Source organism: Eutrema salsugineum, unplaced genomic scaffold (assembly GCF_000478725.1).
Source record: "Eutrema salsugineum unplaced genomic scaffold, Eutsalg1_0 scaffold_5, whole genome shotgun sequence".
NCBI lineage: Eukaryota > Viridiplantae > Streptophyta > Magnoliopsida > Brassicales > Brassicaceae > Eutrema > Eutrema salsugineum.
This window is the reverse complement of record NW_006256612.1, coordinates 12,639,074-12,654,681: the sequence shown is the minus strand read 5'-3', so window position 1 is coordinate 12,654,681 and position 15,608 is coordinate 12,639,074. Positions and strand designations below refer to the sequence as shown.

Below are 15,608 nucleotides of genomic sequence, written 5' to 3'. Positions count from 1 at the left end.
ATTAGATACTTAATTCAACACCCGTACATGAGCTTTCTTTAGCATTATCCTTTCAACGCGCGTGTGATATCTTTTTTTTTTCTTTTTTTTTTTTCACGGCTTCATCAACATAAAACGGATAGATTTGCCATTATCATTTAGATTTCCCTTGGTAGGTGGCTTTATTCTAGAGTAAATTACTAAACTAATTAACAGCTAAGCAAACATTAAACTTGGTAGGATTTAGGATGAAAGAAAAAAACTAATTTTAGGATAAAAAACTAATTTCCCTTTTAAAATTGGTGTAGCCGCGTTCTTTATATCCAAACAATAGTAAATTAGTAATCTTGTACGTGTCGGTCCCGTGTGTGTAAAAAAACCTTTTTCTTCTTTTAAACCGACTCGAACATAAATGCATATCGTATATATATATATGCACCCTTACCCTTTCATTTTTTGTGTCACCACTACTAAAAAAATCTAGCCTTTGCTTAAACCAAATTCCAAAGTTTTTTCTTTTCTCATACATCTCGATCCGAGTAAATCATGGAGTGTAGGTCGTTGGATCTGACGATAATATCCGCGGAGGATCTGAAAGATATCCAGATGATCGGTAAGCAGGACTTATACGCCGTCGTTTCTATCAACGGCGACGCAAGGACGAAGCAGAAGACGAAGGTGGACAAAGATTGCGGGACCAAACCCAAATGGAAACATCAGATGAAGTTCACCGTCGACGACGCGGCGGCGCGTGAGAATCGTCTAACACTGGTCATCGAGATCGTGGCCGATCGGCCTATCGCAGGTGATAAACCCGTCGGAGAGGTTAGCGTTCCGGTGAAGGAGATTTTGGATCAGAACAAGATCGGTGACGAGGAGAAAACGGTGACGTATTCGGTGAGGCTGCCTAATGGAAAAGCCAAAGGATCTCTAAAATTCTCCTTCAAATTTGGAGAAAAGTATACTTTCGGAGCTTCGAGTGCTCCTCACGCGCCTGGCCCATCTGCTATAGATCACAAGCCCATGGATCATCAGCCCGTTACCGCTTACCCGCCCGGACATGGAGCCCCGTCTGCATACCCGCCGGGTCCTTCCGGATATCCACCACAGGGACACGACGATAAACACGGTGGTGGTGTTTACGGATACCCGCCGCAGGCTGGTGGATATCCGCCGCCGGGAGCATATCCTCCAGCTGGGCCTGGTGGGTATCCACCGCCCGGTGCATACCCGCAACACGGTGGATATCCGCCTCATCAACAAGGAGGCTACCCGGGTTATCCGCCACAGGGTCCGGGTTATGGATACCCGGGATACCCGCCACAGGGTCCATACGGTTACCCGCAACAGCAAGCTCATGGTAAACCGCAGAAACCAAAGAAGCACGGAGGAGCCGGAATGGGGCTTGGACTTGGGCTTGGAGCTGGTTTATTGGGTGGGTTGCTGGTTGGTGAAGCCATTGATGATGTTGCTGATATGGGTGATATGGGTGGTGACTTTGATTTCTGATTATTTCCCTTTGTGCTATAACTTTCAATTTCTTAGGTAAGCTGCTCCTATGTTTATGCTTTTTCTTTTTGTGGATCATGTGAGAGATCAACAAATTCTATCTTGTCTTTTATGTTTCTGGCTTTCTCCTAATGAAAATAAGGAATTTATTTGCTATGAAGCAGAGGTAAGATCATGCGCTGTGTATTTCTCATGATGTAGGATTATGTCGCATATATAGAATCTGTCTTTTGGCCGCTATATATACCTCAACCGTAGAAAAACCTATAGGATAGGTTTATTCACACAAGTATTAAAAAGAAGCCATCAGACATTGCTAGTGGAATATTAACAGGATTTGTCTACGAATAATGTGCATCACAAAAAGACTTAACCACATCGATATCAGATTCACTTAACACTAGTAAAGAATTGGCACCTCTCAGAACAATGTCTACAACGAATAATTCTCAAAAAAATCAAAGTCTATTCTACATAAACTTCCTTTCGTTCCTAATTATCACATATCCCAGCAACCTTAAAAAGAGTAAGAACAGAAAATAATTAAACTAACATTTGCAAATCCAATGTCACATAAGCCTAAGTAAGTAAAAACAACCCTCGAAACCGGTCAATAAACCGACTGAAACATCTCTCAACCACCTGACTCTATAACTCATCATGACCATCTTCACCATCCTCCTCACTCTCTCCACTGGTTTTCTCGTAAACCGACTTAATAACCGGATTACAAACCGACTCCGTCTCCTTCAGTTTCTGCTCGTAATCATCCTTGTCTGCATTCACATTCTCCTCTAACCACTCCAACGCCTCCTTCAAAACCTCTTCCATCTTCTCTTTATCCTCCTCACTTATCTTCTCCGCAAGCTTCTCCTTATCGTTCAATGTACTCTTCATGTTGTACACATACGTTTCAAGCTTGTTCCTCGCATCAATCTTCTCCTTTACAATCCTATCTTCCTCTGCAAACTCCTCTGCTTCTCTAATCATTTCTTCGATCTCTTCTTCTGTCAAACGGCCTTTATCGTTCGTAATAGTAATCGTCTGTGACGTCTTTGCAACTTTGTCTTCGGCTTTCACCTGTAGAATCCCATTTGCGTCTACTTCGAACGTCACCTCTACCTGTGGCACTCCCCTGAATAAAAAAAATGGTTATGCGTCTTAAGTAACCAACAACCAAACCTGTATGATCATAAACCAAGATTGAATTTAGATCATACCTAGGTGCAGGAAGAATTCCCGTGAGATCGAATTTTCCAAGCTCGCGGTTATCTTTAGTCAAGCTTCTCTCGCCTTCGTAGACCTTGATGCTCACAGTTGTTTGCTGATCCTGGTAAGTCGTGAACACCTGAGACTTCCTCGTCGGAATCGCCGTGTTCCTTGGAATAACCTTTGTCATCACGCCTCCCACCGTCTCAATACCAAGACTCAACGGCGCAACATCAAGAAGCAGAATATCTGTTTTCAATATAATTATACGTTTATTTCACAACTGAAAAAACATGAAAGTACAGTAAGTGAAAACACATCAAAGTACAGTAAGTAAACTTACTTTGGGTTTCTTCACCACCTTCACCACTTAACACCCCACCTTGAACAGCGGCTCCGTACGCCACAGCCTCATCAGGGTTAGTCCCTTTGTTAAGTTCCTTGCCATCGAAGAAATCTTTCAACAGTTGCTGGATTTTTGGGATTCGAGTGCTTCCTCCAACAAGAACAATCTCGTCTATTTCAGATTTCTTCAAACCGGCATCTTTAAGAGCCTTCTTCACTGGCTCCATCGTCCTTTTGAACAAATCCATGTTTAGTTCCTCGAACCTCGCTTTCGTTAATGGCTCAGAGAAATCAACTCCATCGAAGAGCGACTCAATTTCAACGCGGACTTGGTGTTGGTTGCTCAAAGCTCGTTTCGCACGCTCGCATTCGCGCCTGAGTTTACTAAGCGCTTTGTGATCCTTGCTTATGTCTTTGTTGTACTTCTTCTTAACCAGCTTGATGAAATAGTCCATCACTCTGTGGTCAAAATCTTCTCCACCGAGATGAGTGTCTCCGCTTGTCGATAAGACTTCAAAGACTCCATTGTCTATGGTAAGGATACTAACATCGAATGTTCCTCCACCAACATCATACACGAGGATATTTGTCTCACCACCTTTTTTGTCCAAACCATAAGCTATGGCTGCACCTGTTGGCTCGTTTATTATATGAACCACGTTAAGTCCTGCGATAGCACCTGCGTCTTTTGTCGCTTGCCTCTGCGCATCATTGAAATAAGCTGCAAAAAATACAACCAAGAAACAAATCAAGCCATCTTCTTGATTACTATACATTCAAAGGCACCACACAATCCGTCCGTACATAGTTTTGAAAGTGTATATGACACATACCTGGAACGGTGATGACAGCATCTTTGATCTTCTTTCCCAAGAATGCTTCAGCTGTCTCCTTCATCTTAGTTAGTATCATAGCACTTATTTCCTCAGGACTAAACACTTTGTCTTCGCCTTTAACCTTCACTTGAATGTAAGGCTTTCCATCTTTGTTCACAACCTTGTATGGCAAGAATTTGATATCCCTTTGTACATCAGGATCATCAAATCTGTAATATCACACACACACACACAAAAAAAAAACATGAATAAAAGTTCAATATCATAGACTGGACACACTAGTAAACTAAGGAAACAGACTTACTTTCTACCCATCAGACGTTTGGGGTCGTGGATGGTCCGTTCAGGATTCTTGGCCGCTTGATTCTTAGCAGCCTCGCCTATGAGACGTTCCGTATCAGTGAAGGCAACCCAAGATGGTGTGATTCTGTTTCCTTGATCGTTTGCTATGATTTCAACGTGTTTGTTATGGTACACACCAACACATGAATATGTAGTCCCTAGATCGATCCCTATCACCGTACCTATTTTCTGCTCCTCGCCTTCTGTTGCCACACTTGAAATCAAAACTGCTCCATTCATAAACAATCAAAAAGGCCTTAGCACACATTAATCAAACAGAAGATACTTGAAATTATAGTTCAGTACTACGACTTATCAATCGACCAAAACACACACTGAAATTAAAGGATAGATATATGAGAAATTTCATCTGAAAAATTTTACCTAAAGAAGCAGTCACAAAAACCAAATACGCAAGAGGGTTGTTCGTCATCTTCGTTGTTTAGAATTCTTCTTAATTTGGTCACTTTCCTTAGGGTTCAAAAGAATGTGAAGCTCTCGGTGTATTTATATGTGCTTACCTGGATTTGTATTTAATTTGCTAGAATATCTTTTCCAATCATTATTATATGACACATACGCTGAATGATTTATTTTGTAATTAATTTGCTAGAGTATATTCTCCAATCATTATATGACACGTAAGCTGAATGATTTATTTTGTATTTAATTTGCTAGAGTATCTCTCCAATCATTACATGATACGTAAGCTGAATGATTTATTTTGTGTTGGCACGTTCCTAACTTTTTACACACGTAAGAGATCTAATAACGCAGATACACGTGTAATTAAGCTGTCAGTTCTTACAAAAACTCCTGATAATATTTCACGACTTCTTCAGATCCATAAATTGGATTACAGACACAATTTTCAGTTTTCTAATCAAATTATAAAGTTTTCTAATTTATATTGTCTACATTTTTCCGTTTTCTACAAAATTACAAAAATGATACCTACATATTAACAGTGTAAGCATAAGAAATAGAATGGAGATTAAACACAAAAAAAATCAAAAGTGGGCTCTTCATAGCGGACATAGGTCAACCTAAATAATCTAACCATGTATTTAATTGATTTCTTATTTGCGTAATTATGTTTAAAGAAAAACAGAGGAGGCACATAAAATTTTATGAAACATGCACAAAGTTTGCAAAGAAAGAAAAAAAATAGTTTACTAACATTATAATGAATATTGAATTGAAGCAAATTAAAAAGACAGTTTTCACAACGAACGTAGTTAAGCTTAATAGTTGATACTGTCTGATTGTCTTATGCAATACGTGGCATACAGAAATTAGCATAAATCTCCACTAACAAGTTTTTAGATCTCTAGAGCTTCACTATTCTCCTTCGCAAAAATTAGGTATTGGTCACATTTTAGGCTCTAACTTAAAAAGACTTGAAGGTCTATTTTTTTGCACATGTAATTAATTGAAGTTAAACTAGATATTACTTTGAGATAAAACAAGGTAGCATTGATTGATATACTAAAATTAACAAACAAAAGAAAAGCAAAACATGTGAAGCTGATATTTATAATAACAAATTGGAAGTTTGAAGGGGTTCCAAATTCAAAACTAGGGACAAGAACTTGGAACTTTTCTATAATGGTAATAGAAGAAAGAAGAGGACTTAGGCATAATAATTCAAAATAGCTTTTTTCTTGGCTTGTACTTGAATTATTCCTTGATTGAAATCCTCGTGGTTGACCTGCAAAACACCCACCACATTTTCTCATTTCTTCCTCATCATCCATTCTACAAGGTAACAACCACTAGGTCGACATATATGCATACCTCGGTTGCATTCCGGCGCAAGGCAAGCATGCCCGCTTCAACACACACTGCTTTGAGCTGAGCTCCATTGAAATCATCAGTTGATCGAGCAAGCTCTTCAAAATTGACATCTGCATTCACATTCATTTTTCTCGACCATGAAAAAGCCAGCATTAATCATTGGAAAGGAAAGTCAAATGAAGGCTAGATATATCAAATCGTTAAGACATGACTATAGATAGAGATACCTATCAAAATGCTTTGTTCCTTATTGCGTCAATCTCATCTATGAATACAATACAAGGGGGTTTCTCTTTTGCAAGCAACAAAAGCATCACGAACAAGTTTTGCTCCATCTCCGATGAACATCTATACGAAAAGTTACTTCCATTCAGTTCATTATTTCACGGGAAGAAGATCAAAAATCAGTTAGGATTACACTGGTTTTCACTTTCAAACCTGAACAAGTTGTGGCCTTGCCAGTTTCAAGAATAGAAATTACACGGAAAAGAGACACTTTCGTCTCCACTTGACATTCTTCTACAAATACGAGTTCCTCAAGGAAATTCTCGTTCCGTAGAATTTCGCAAATCAGTTAAGGCAAAAAAAGGATCAAATTTCCAATTCTAATATTCGTAAACCACACTACACTCAATCAAGGAAACAATTTACGAAATGTAAGTAATCAATAGCAATACGCAATCGTAAACAAAGTTAGCAGTCAAAAGATTTGATTGAGAGGATCAAAAGCTCCTTCAGTATCGTTTCGAATCAAACGAATACAAAGATACATTCCTAAAAAGATAGATAATCACAAAATTATAAGTATATTTGAGCAAAGACAAAGAGCCGAAGATATTCGACATAGCAATATCTTGTAATGAAACCATAATGCTTTCTAAAACTAAAGATTCAACTTTGTTCGATAATTCTTATCCTGAATGGAGAAATCAAAAAAATTTCGCTGAGCGACAAAACCTGGAAGCTTAAGTAAAAACCTAACAACCCCAGAACTTAAGACGAGAGAAGGGTTGATCAAAGACAGAGCAGGACCCACTATGTTTTTGAAATCAATGGCTCTTTCTGGATGATGAACACTGAAATGGAGATCGGATAGCTGAACTCAAAGAGACTTGCCAAGTTGTCGATTCAATTCACTCTTCTTCCAGATTCGTCTGAGAAATCTTTTTCTTTTGGAGCTCACCGTCATCGCCGATCGGGTTCCATCCGACACCTCTACTAAAAAGCCAAACGACAACAGATAACAAGCAAAACGCAAATAACATAAATTGATGTTAATGCAACTATTTTCACAAAATATCGACCAAAACGGCAATCGAATAACAAATAAAACGCACCAGAGGAAAAAATAATAATAAAATAATAATTCATTCACGAAAAAATCGCGCAATACCGCGTTTTGGCAAAATATGAGCAAAATTGAAAGATTATAACTTTCGATTTTGGACTAACGTGCGCAACGCGCTGTGGGTGCGAGTGGGATATGAGTATGAGTAATACAACCACATCTCGCTTGGTTTAGTTTGGTTATTTCAGTAATCGTATGGTTCAAGCCAATTTGGTTGGTTCGATTAAAATTTCCTCACGTGATATCCACGTGATCTTCGTCGATTTTAATAATAAGTAAGAAATATTATAATGTAATCCGTGTGTTTTCAAATCACTTTATCCATTCCCCAGTAAATAAAAGAGTATAATCAAAGGGATTATCCATAAATTGGGACTACGTACAGCCAGAATTTTCGTTTTTTAATCAAATTTTATAAATCTTTTTAATTTATTTCTAAAATACTACTGCAATGTCGTCGGGTCTACATTTTTCCTTTGTCAAACTAAAATTCTATTACAGAAATGATACCCACATTGTTACTGTACATGTAAGCCCAAGTGAACTCGTTGTATGGAATGGAGACTACACAAAAAAAAAAAAACTCAATTCAAGCAAAAAAAAAAATTAAGCCAAAATGTTTAAGCAATATTCTCTTGTAAACAAATTTAAATAATTTCTTAGCCAGGATAAAATAGGGGTATGACGTTAATTCACTAAACAAAAATCTTTCTTTTTGCTAATGAATTTAGTGTGATGCCAAAACAAAAGGCATATGCAAGAGGTGAGGTGTAGTTTTTGGAGGAACATGACCACTGCTTAACCACTCCATTTATTTATTACGCAGACACAAATTATATATATGAAGGAACTGTGCCATGTTCTAACTACTCCTGGTTTTGTATTTTTATTGAAGCAGAATCAAAAGACAATAACAATAGGATAACAACAAAACACGTAAACCACCCTAATGGCGGCTCCTTGGTTTCAATTTGACTAGCAGTTAATATTAATTTTACATACTAAATAATTGACAAATATGTAATATTAATGAATATTTTTTTAAAAAAAATCAATTAAAATGCATATAAATCATGTTTAGTAATTTTGTATATATGTCACTGTACTACTACTTATGCTTATAATAAAGGTATATAAAATTCCAGTTTAATATGTTCGCACGATATAAACGTTTATCATAATATATATAAAAACATTTGGTTGGATCATGATAATTGGCGTCTAGTTCGTTTTCAGGTACGGTAAACAAAGAATATAAAATTGATTGAGACAAAACAGAAAATACTAATAATAAAAGACAAACGTATGATTTTTTTTTGTTTTGGTAAAGAAACGAATGATGTCTTCTTTTGTTTTTGAGTTTCAACGTCCTTAAATATAGCAAAAAAAAGAGTGTATACTGTAATCATAGCAACTGGAAAACAAGCAAGAGAATTAGATGGAGCAAGAAATGGAATCCTGCAGGTCCGAAGGAGAGAAAACCTCCCAATGCAATCGTGATGACTATGTCGAGATCACGCTCGAGATGCGAGAGGAGAACATGATCAGTACGTTGAAGCTGGAAAAGAATAAGCCGATGGCGATTCTTCGGTCAGTTGTTTCGGGGAGGCTAAAAACGATGGTTAAGTCGTTGTCGTTCGCTTCACCCCGGCTGGACCGGAGTAAGTCCGGTGCTATGTTTGCACTTAGAGGTTTGAGGTTCATAGCCAAAAACGACGCCGTGGGCACAGGTTGGGATGAAGTTGAAAAGAGATTCCATGAGTTGGCCGTTGAAGGGAAGCTTCCAAAATCTAAATTTGGACATTGCATAGGTAATCTCTCCAAGTAACATAGTTTTTGCTTTTCATTTTAACGAGTGTTTTAAAATAAGTATTTTTTACATATAAAAATTAGTAATATCTTGTGTTTTTCGGCAACCCACTTTTTGTAATGTCAGTGCAAAAAAAAAAACTCAATTTATTTCCCAAAATTATATATCCTTATATTTTTCTTTTTAATACATATACTTTCTTATTATTATATTTATCATCATTTATCAGTATTGTGGAAAAATCATATATATATATATATATATATATTTATTATTCTGAAAAAGAGAGATCAAATATTCGAATAAAAAGTTGCTTTCAACCAAATAGGAATGGTTGAATCGAGCGAATTTGTGAACGAGCTTTTCGAGGCATTGGTCCGAAGAAGAGGGACTACGTCATCGTCGATCACCAAAACTGAATTACTCGAATTTTGGGAGCAGATCACGGGCAATAGTTTTGATGCTAGGCTGCAAATCTTTTTTGATATGTAAGTATTGTTTCATTTATTTGTGGTAAATTTTAATGCACTCGTCATATAATATGATAAGAGAGCGTTAGTTATTTATACGTGTTCATGTGACTAAGGGTGGACAAAAATTTGGACGGCCGTATTACGGGAGAAGAGGTTAAGGAGGTGAGAAATAATTTATTAGCGATAACTATCGATCTCAATTTCGTTAACTACGCGCGCTGCTTATATATAAAATTAAAATTGGAAGTATTAATTATTGTGGCTTATTTTGGGGGTTTGTAGATAATTGCTTTAAGTGCATCGGCTAACCAACTATCGAAGATTCAAGAAAAGGTAGACGAATACGCTGCCTTGATCATGGAAGAACTCGATCGCGACAACCTCGGATATATCGAGGTTCGTTGTTACTTGAAAATTACCGTCAAATATTAAAGCATCAAACCTGTCTATTTTTGTTTTAATTAGGACACTAGAAAAACTCACATTATAATGCATCTATTTGAGCTATGGTTGTTTGCAGTTATACAACTTGGAAACATTGCTTCTCCAAGTACCTAGCCAATCGAACAACAATCAATCATCCGAGAACAAACGTGCACTCAACAAGATGTTGAGCCAGAAGCTCATACCAACAAAAGAGAGGAACCCGGTGAAAAGAGTTGCTAGGAATATATCATACTTGTTCTTGGAAAATTGGAGAAGGATTTGGGTGTTAGCATTGTGGATATCTATTTGCATAGCTCTCTTCACTTGGAAATTTCTCCAGTATAAACGCAGAGCCGCATTCGAGGTGATGGGTTACTGTGTTTCCGTGGCCAAAGGCAGTGCAGAGACCTTGAAATTCAACATGGCTCTCATTCTCTTGCCTGTGTGTAGGAACACTATTACTTGGCTAAGGACCAAGTCTAAGCTTGGGTCCGTTGTTCCATTTGATGACAATATCAATTTCCACAAGGTAATTAATGATGATATGCAATTACATTAATTAGTGTTCTATCATATGTATACACATTAAATATGTCATTTTTTTCTTTTCTTTGCATGCAGGTTATTGCGCTAGGGATCGGGATTGGAATAGGCTTACATGCCATATCTCACATGGCATGTGATTTTCCGCGACTGCTGCATGCAAAATATGTAGAGTTTGAGCCAGTGAAAAAGTTCTTCGGAGACGAGAGGCCGGACAATTACTGGTGGTTCATGAAAGGAACAGATGGGTGGACCGGAGTAACTATGGTGGTTCTAATGGTAGTGGCCTTTGTCTTGGCCCAATCGTGGTTTAGACGCAACCGGGCCAACAACCTACCAAAAGCGTTCAAACGGTTAACCGGTTTTAACGCGTTTTGGTATTCACACCATTTATTTGTCATCGTTTATGTGCTTCTCATCGTGCATGGCTATTTTATTTACCTCTCCAAGGAATGGTACGTGAAAACGGTACGTACGATTAAAAATTTCTTACCTCTTAACTAATTACGATATTTAAAAACAATTTTATTCTTAAAGATCTTACATAATTGATAATTCTAATCTAAAAAGTGAACTTTAATGGAAACCTCGTTTGTTTGTTTGTTTTTATTATTATTATTTTGGACAGACGTGGATGTATCTGGCTGTTCCAATGATATTGTATGCGTGTGAAAGATTGATTCGTTTATTTAGATCAGGTTCCAAGGCGGTAAAGATTTTGAAGGTATATCTCAATATTATCGCAACTAAATTGTAAGTTCTAGTGTTAAAATTTTTTAAAATAGTCAAACAAGGGTCCAAATTAAAATCAAAATCATAATTATTAGCTGTCGAAGAAACCAAGACCATGAATGAAAAATTTCTGTGAACGTAGTCTAGATATTAGCTATCTTCAGAATAGGTAATACGTCCTGCAAAACAAATTCATTAAAAAAAGAATAATTTTCAGGTCGCAGTATATCCAGGAAATGTACTTTCACTCTACATGTCAAAACCTAAAGGTTTCAAGTACACAAGTGGGCAGTACATATATGTTAACTGTTCTGACGTCTCACCATTACAATGGTAATTAACAAATACTAATGAACATAATTATGCATGAAATTAATTTCATAATTTGGTGATTGGTGAGCCTCTTCAATTTCTATATTGTTTGTATATAGGCATCCGTTTTCGATTACTTCGGCTTCCGGAGACGATTTCCTCAGCATTCATATCCGTACCCTCGGAGATTGGACATCACAACTCAAATCCTTATTTTCGAAGGTCATTTTTCAAGCGTAAATACAAGAATTTATAAAAAGACGACATATATTTGATCAGAATTCTAGTTTGATTAATGATTGAAGTTACAAAAACAAAAATAGGTTTGTCAACCTCCGTTAACAAGTCAAAGTGGGCTCTTCATAGCTGACAAAGGTCAAGCCAATAACATAACCAGGTATTTAATTTATTTATTTGCGCAATTACGTTTAAAGAAAACAGAGCATCAAATTTTTTTTTATGAAACATGTACAAGTCTGTCGTCTGATTAACGAATATTAATCTTTTTTTTTTTTTTTTTGCTAATCAATTTAAATCGAAAGGTTTCCGAGGCTCTTGATTGATGGTCCATATGGTGCACCGGCACAAGATTACCGAAACTACGATGTATTGCTTCTGGTAGGTCTAGGGATCGGAGCGACCCCATTAATAAGCATACTTAGGGACGTCCTTAACAACATTAAGAACCAAAAATCCATTGAAGAAGGCACTAGCCACTATGTCCATAGAAGCAACACAAAGCGAGCTTATTTCTATTGGGTAACAAGGGAGCAGGGATCTTTAGAATGGTTCAGTGAGGTCATGAACGAGGTATATGCATGTGTATGTATATAGTCAATAATATTTTTTGAATAATATTTTTATACACTGAGAACTAATTAGAAGAAAATTGAACAAAAGGTAGCTGAGTATGATAGTGAGGGGATCATTGAGCTACATAATTACTGCACGAGCGTGTACGAGGAAGGAGACGCGAGATCAGCACTAATCACGATGTTGCAGTCATTGCACCACGCCAAGAACGGTATTGACATCGTGTCGGGTACTCGGGTCCGAACCCACTTCGCCCGACCCGATTGGCGCAGCGTCTTTAAGCACGTTGCTGTGAACCACGTCAATCAACGAGTTGGTATGTGATCATTACAAAAATCCCGTAAACTATTTATTTATATATATATATATAGAAGATTTAATTTCTCGTAGAATCTCTGACTCTCTGTAGTAGTAATGTATTTTACCTTTGTATTTTGTTTGTAGGGGTTTTCTACTGCGGTAGATCATGTATCATAGGAGAGTTGAAGAGATTGGCTCAAGATTTCTCTAGGAAAACTACGACCAAGTTTGAATTCCACAAGGAAAATTTCTAGATTCAACTTTTTCAATCATTACTATTTCTTAAAACTTACCTTAGCTACTGGTTTTATAACTATAAATTTATAACTACGTACTACTTTTTGAAAGCCTATCATTGAATATAAGTGCATTCTCAAATTAAATACTGTAGTAAATTAATAAACAAAACATGTCAAGCTGATATATATAATAACCACTTTGAAGGGGTTCCAGATTCAAAAGTAGAGACTAGAACTTGGAACTTGAGACATTTTCCGAGATCTCAAAAGAAGTAACAAACTGTACTTTGTTAGTTTCATAATATTTTATTAATAGTTTATAGCAAATCACCAATAAATCCGATGTCGTCCAGCGGTTAGGATATCTGGCTTTCACCCAGGAGACCCGGGTTCGATTCCCGGCATCGGAGCTTTTTGTTTTTGAGTTTTCGTGTAAATTTTGGGAATGTAATCTTTTACCGGGCCATAGGATCCTTATCATATACATGTAACTTGACTGGGAAGATAGGGATGTAATTACACGCTAACGCACTTTCTCATTTAGTTTTTAAATCAAGTTTATAATGTATGCGATTGCTAGTCAAGCGGGGCTGATAATTTAAATTTTGAAAAGCTTACAGAAAAAAAGAAAGTTATGCCCGAAAAGAAGTATGAAACTGTTCATTTGTTCAAATTGAAATCCGGGGGAAAAGAGAGAGAGAGTTGAAGATTACATTTACTTTTTGCTTGTGAGAGAGCTAACGAACATAGACATTACAAACTCATCATAGTATATATTCCAAGATCTTCTTAAATATGATTCTCCTAATCGCATGATGCACATTTACCAATTGGTTCGAAAGAAGACAGCCACAACCATGTGAACTGGATCAGTCTTTAATCCTATTATATTGTTGTCCATTGGAACCTGCAAATGAAGAGAGTTGAAGCAAAAAAAAAATATCAAGATTCAAAAAATGTAATGGGTAGTCTTCAAAAAGGAAAAGACACTGACTTTTTCTTATCCATAAGATTTTTGAATGATCTGACATAAATTTTGCAGGTGAGTTAGAAATGATCAGATATCTAGATGCTAACTTCTTCTGCTTCACTCTAGTAGCATATTTTAGCTATAGCTACTCAGGACCGAGCAAGGAATATTTCCATGTTCTTAAATGATTCACGCCTAAAGAGTAGTGATGAAGAGTTAAGCGGCTCTCACTTACAATGTTTTGGGGCAAGAGAACTTGAAACTAGACTCGTTCTACGCTTCTGATCCCGGCGTTCTTGTCGAATTCCTCTGAAGGAACAACGTCCGCAATAATTTGATCTTGACCACGCCAAAGGATCTGGTGACAGTATTACAAATTTTTCTTTCAGTCCAGCAGAGACCAACAAGTTCTGAGATAATCCTTGATGATAAAAACTCTTTAGTAACAAAGACTAATATAATGATCAAGAACCAATAGAAATCACACTGGACACTTCGAAATTTTAAAATCAGCCAAGTAATGTCATGTATCTTTGATGAACATTAAATCCCAAGGGAAACGAAAAATGACGCAATTTTCCAATAAGTAAGGTCTCAAAATCGAAGGAATATGTATCAAACAACATAAACAATTCTAGTTGAAGGTTGATTTTGCTATGAAACACTTGTGGTATTGGCTGTAAGTTGGAAGATTCTGAACACATATCATCATTAAGCGAAGGCAAACATCAGGAATAGGTTTTAGCAAGTTGAGGCTCATAAATGGAAGAGAAATAAAGAATTGGTAGTGTGATTGCCATTAGCTTACGCTGAGAGGGAAACTTGACCCAGGGAATTACTTTACTTAATGACGACGAATTATCTCAATCTCTTACTGCGTGCATATGAAAATCAACATAGCAATTTACAGTGCCTAAACTTACCCTGTCAATGACTCCAAATTCTTTAGCTTTTGGTGCATCCATGTAATATGGCCTTCTCATCACGTTAGCTACAGTCTCCAAGGACTAAATAAGACATTTAAAACGATTTAAATCAGCCATAGAATATCTCCCTTCCAAGTTATGAAGTCAAAGAAATGTTACCCACTTACATTCCCAGTGTGCTTTGATAGTAGTTCCACAAGTATATCTCTGTTTGTTATAACCTGCATTTGCAACCAGGAAAGTGAGAGATGTAATGAAAATCAGTTTCAGAAATTTGAGCCAAATGCTTAAGTGAGAAATTTGTGTCCAAATGATCAGAGATATGTGATAGTAACATGAAAATGAAATACGAAAAAAAAACGTATAAGCAAAACATCATGAAAAAATCTCAGTTGACATTAGATTTTCAGGACACATAGTGTACAGAGGGAACATCAAACCTCTTTGGCACGAATCAGGACATCACTGGCAGGCATCAACCCAGAAGAAGGCACACGAGGTTGCTGGATCATTGCTGCAACATATTGAATCAAACGATTAAGAATCTCTGATTATCAAGAGTGAGCAATCCGTTGACTAGAATGCACACATTACCTTTGGCATGTGGCATCATAAACCGTTTCCCCTTTGTGCCCGCTGAAAGTAACAGACATGCCTGGCCTATGGCTGCTCCCACACAGACTGTATGTACCTGCACAA

General features: G+C 37.1%; 4 protein-coding genes, 1 long non-coding RNA gene and 1 other non-coding gene across 6 annotated transcripts in view; 3 read left to right on the top strand and 3 right to left on the bottom strand.

Annotated features, from left to right (window-relative positions):
* Nucleotides 1-419: 419 nt before the first annotated feature.
* On the top strand, nucleotides 420-1,658 carry LOC18993970 (protein SRC2 homolog). Its single transcript, XM_006417553.2, has one exon. It carries the CDS (start codon nucleotides 526-528, stop codon nucleotides 1,486-1,488), a length of 963 nt encoding a protein of 320 aa, XP_006417616.1. The 5' UTR covers nucleotides 420-525; the 3' UTR covers nucleotides 1,489-1,658.
* Nucleotides 1,659-2,136: 478 nt separating this feature from the next.
* On the bottom strand, nucleotides 2,137-4,653 carry LOC18993969 (probable mediator of RNA polymerase II transcription subunit 37b). The gene is made up of 6 exons (XM_006417552.1): nucleotides 4,605-4,653; nucleotides 4,183-4,447; nucleotides 3,876-4,087; nucleotides 3,041-3,763; nucleotides 2,709-2,946; nucleotides 2,137-2,623 (listed from the first exon to the last, which is right to left on the bottom strand). The coding sequence occupies exons 1-6, from the start codon at nucleotides 4,651-4,653 to the stop codon at nucleotides 2,137-2,139; spliced, it is 1,974 nt and encodes a 657-aa protein (XP_006417615.1).
* Nucleotides 4,654-5,892: 1,239 nt separating this feature from the next.
* LOC18993968 lies at nucleotides 5,893-7,237 on the bottom strand. Its single transcript, XR_002898049.1, has 4 exons — nucleotides 6,456-7,237; nucleotides 6,245-6,365; nucleotides 6,018-6,127; nucleotides 5,893-5,931 (listed from the first exon to the last, which is right to left on the bottom strand). It is a non-coding gene; the product is annotated as an uncharacterized LOC18993968 (long non-coding RNA).
* An 882-nt stretch (nucleotides 7,238-8,119) lies between these two features.
* LOC18993967 (respiratory burst oxidase homolog protein B) lies at nucleotides 8,120-13,028 on the top strand. Its single transcript, XM_006417550.2, is given in 14 exon segments — nucleotides 8,120-8,128; nucleotides 8,777-9,176; nucleotides 9,504-9,663; nucleotides 9,762-9,810; nucleotides 9,931-10,044; nucleotides 10,169-10,603; nucleotides 10,696-11,085; nucleotides 11,246-11,341; nucleotides 11,567-11,682; nucleotides 11,781-11,883; nucleotides 11,985-12,058; nucleotides 12,204-12,471; nucleotides 12,562-12,790; nucleotides 12,919-13,028. Coding segments are annotated over 14 exon segments (2,553 nt in total).
* Nucleotides 13,029-13,351: 323 nt separating this feature from the next.
* TRNAE-UUC lies at nucleotides 13,352-13,423 on the top strand. The gene has a single exon. It is a non-coding gene; the product is annotated as a tRNA-Glu (tRNA).
* A 225-nt stretch (nucleotides 13,424-13,648) lies between these two features.
* LOC18993966 (ATP-dependent Clp protease proteolytic subunit-related protein 3, chloroplastic) overlaps nucleotides 13,649-15,608 on the bottom strand; it is a 3,363-nt gene continuing 1,403 nt past the window's right edge. The window contains exons 5-10 of the mRNA XM_006417548.2: nucleotides 15,504-15,600; nucleotides 15,350-15,423; nucleotides 15,077-15,130; nucleotides 14,907-14,990; nucleotides 14,219-14,341; nucleotides 13,649-13,920 (exon numbers count right to left, since the gene is read on the bottom strand). Of these exons, the coding sequence (XP_006417611.2) occupies nucleotides 14,246-14,341; nucleotides 14,907-14,990; nucleotides 15,077-15,130; nucleotides 15,350-15,423; nucleotides 15,504-15,600 (405 nt within the window). The 3' untranslated portion in view covers nucleotides 13,649-13,920; nucleotides 14,219-14,245. The remainder of the gene's footprint in view (nucleotides 13,921-14,218; nucleotides 14,342-14,906; nucleotides 14,991-15,076; nucleotides 15,131-15,349; nucleotides 15,424-15,503; nucleotides 15,601-15,608) is intronic.

What these genes read in the sequence shown, in the direction of transcription:
- LOC18993969 (XM_006417552.1), bottom strand. Translation starts at nt 4,653, where the DNA reads ATGACGAACAACCCTCTTGCGTATTTGGTTTTTGTGACTGCTTCTTTA. An exon ending in TGCTGTCATCACCGTTCCAG is followed by an intron (nt 3,764 to 3,875) that starts GTATGTGTCATA and finishes TATTTTTTGCAG; the next exon opens with CTTATTTCAATGATGCGCAG. An exon ending in GGAATTCTTCCTGCACCTAG is followed by an intron (nt 2,624 to 2,708) that starts GTATGATCTAAA and finishes TTTTTTATTCAG; the next exon opens with GGGAGTGCCACAGGTAGAGG.
- LOC18993970 (XM_006417553.2), top strand. Translation starts at nt 526, where the DNA reads ATGGAGTGTAGGTCGTTGGATCTGACGATAATATCCGCGGAGGATCTG.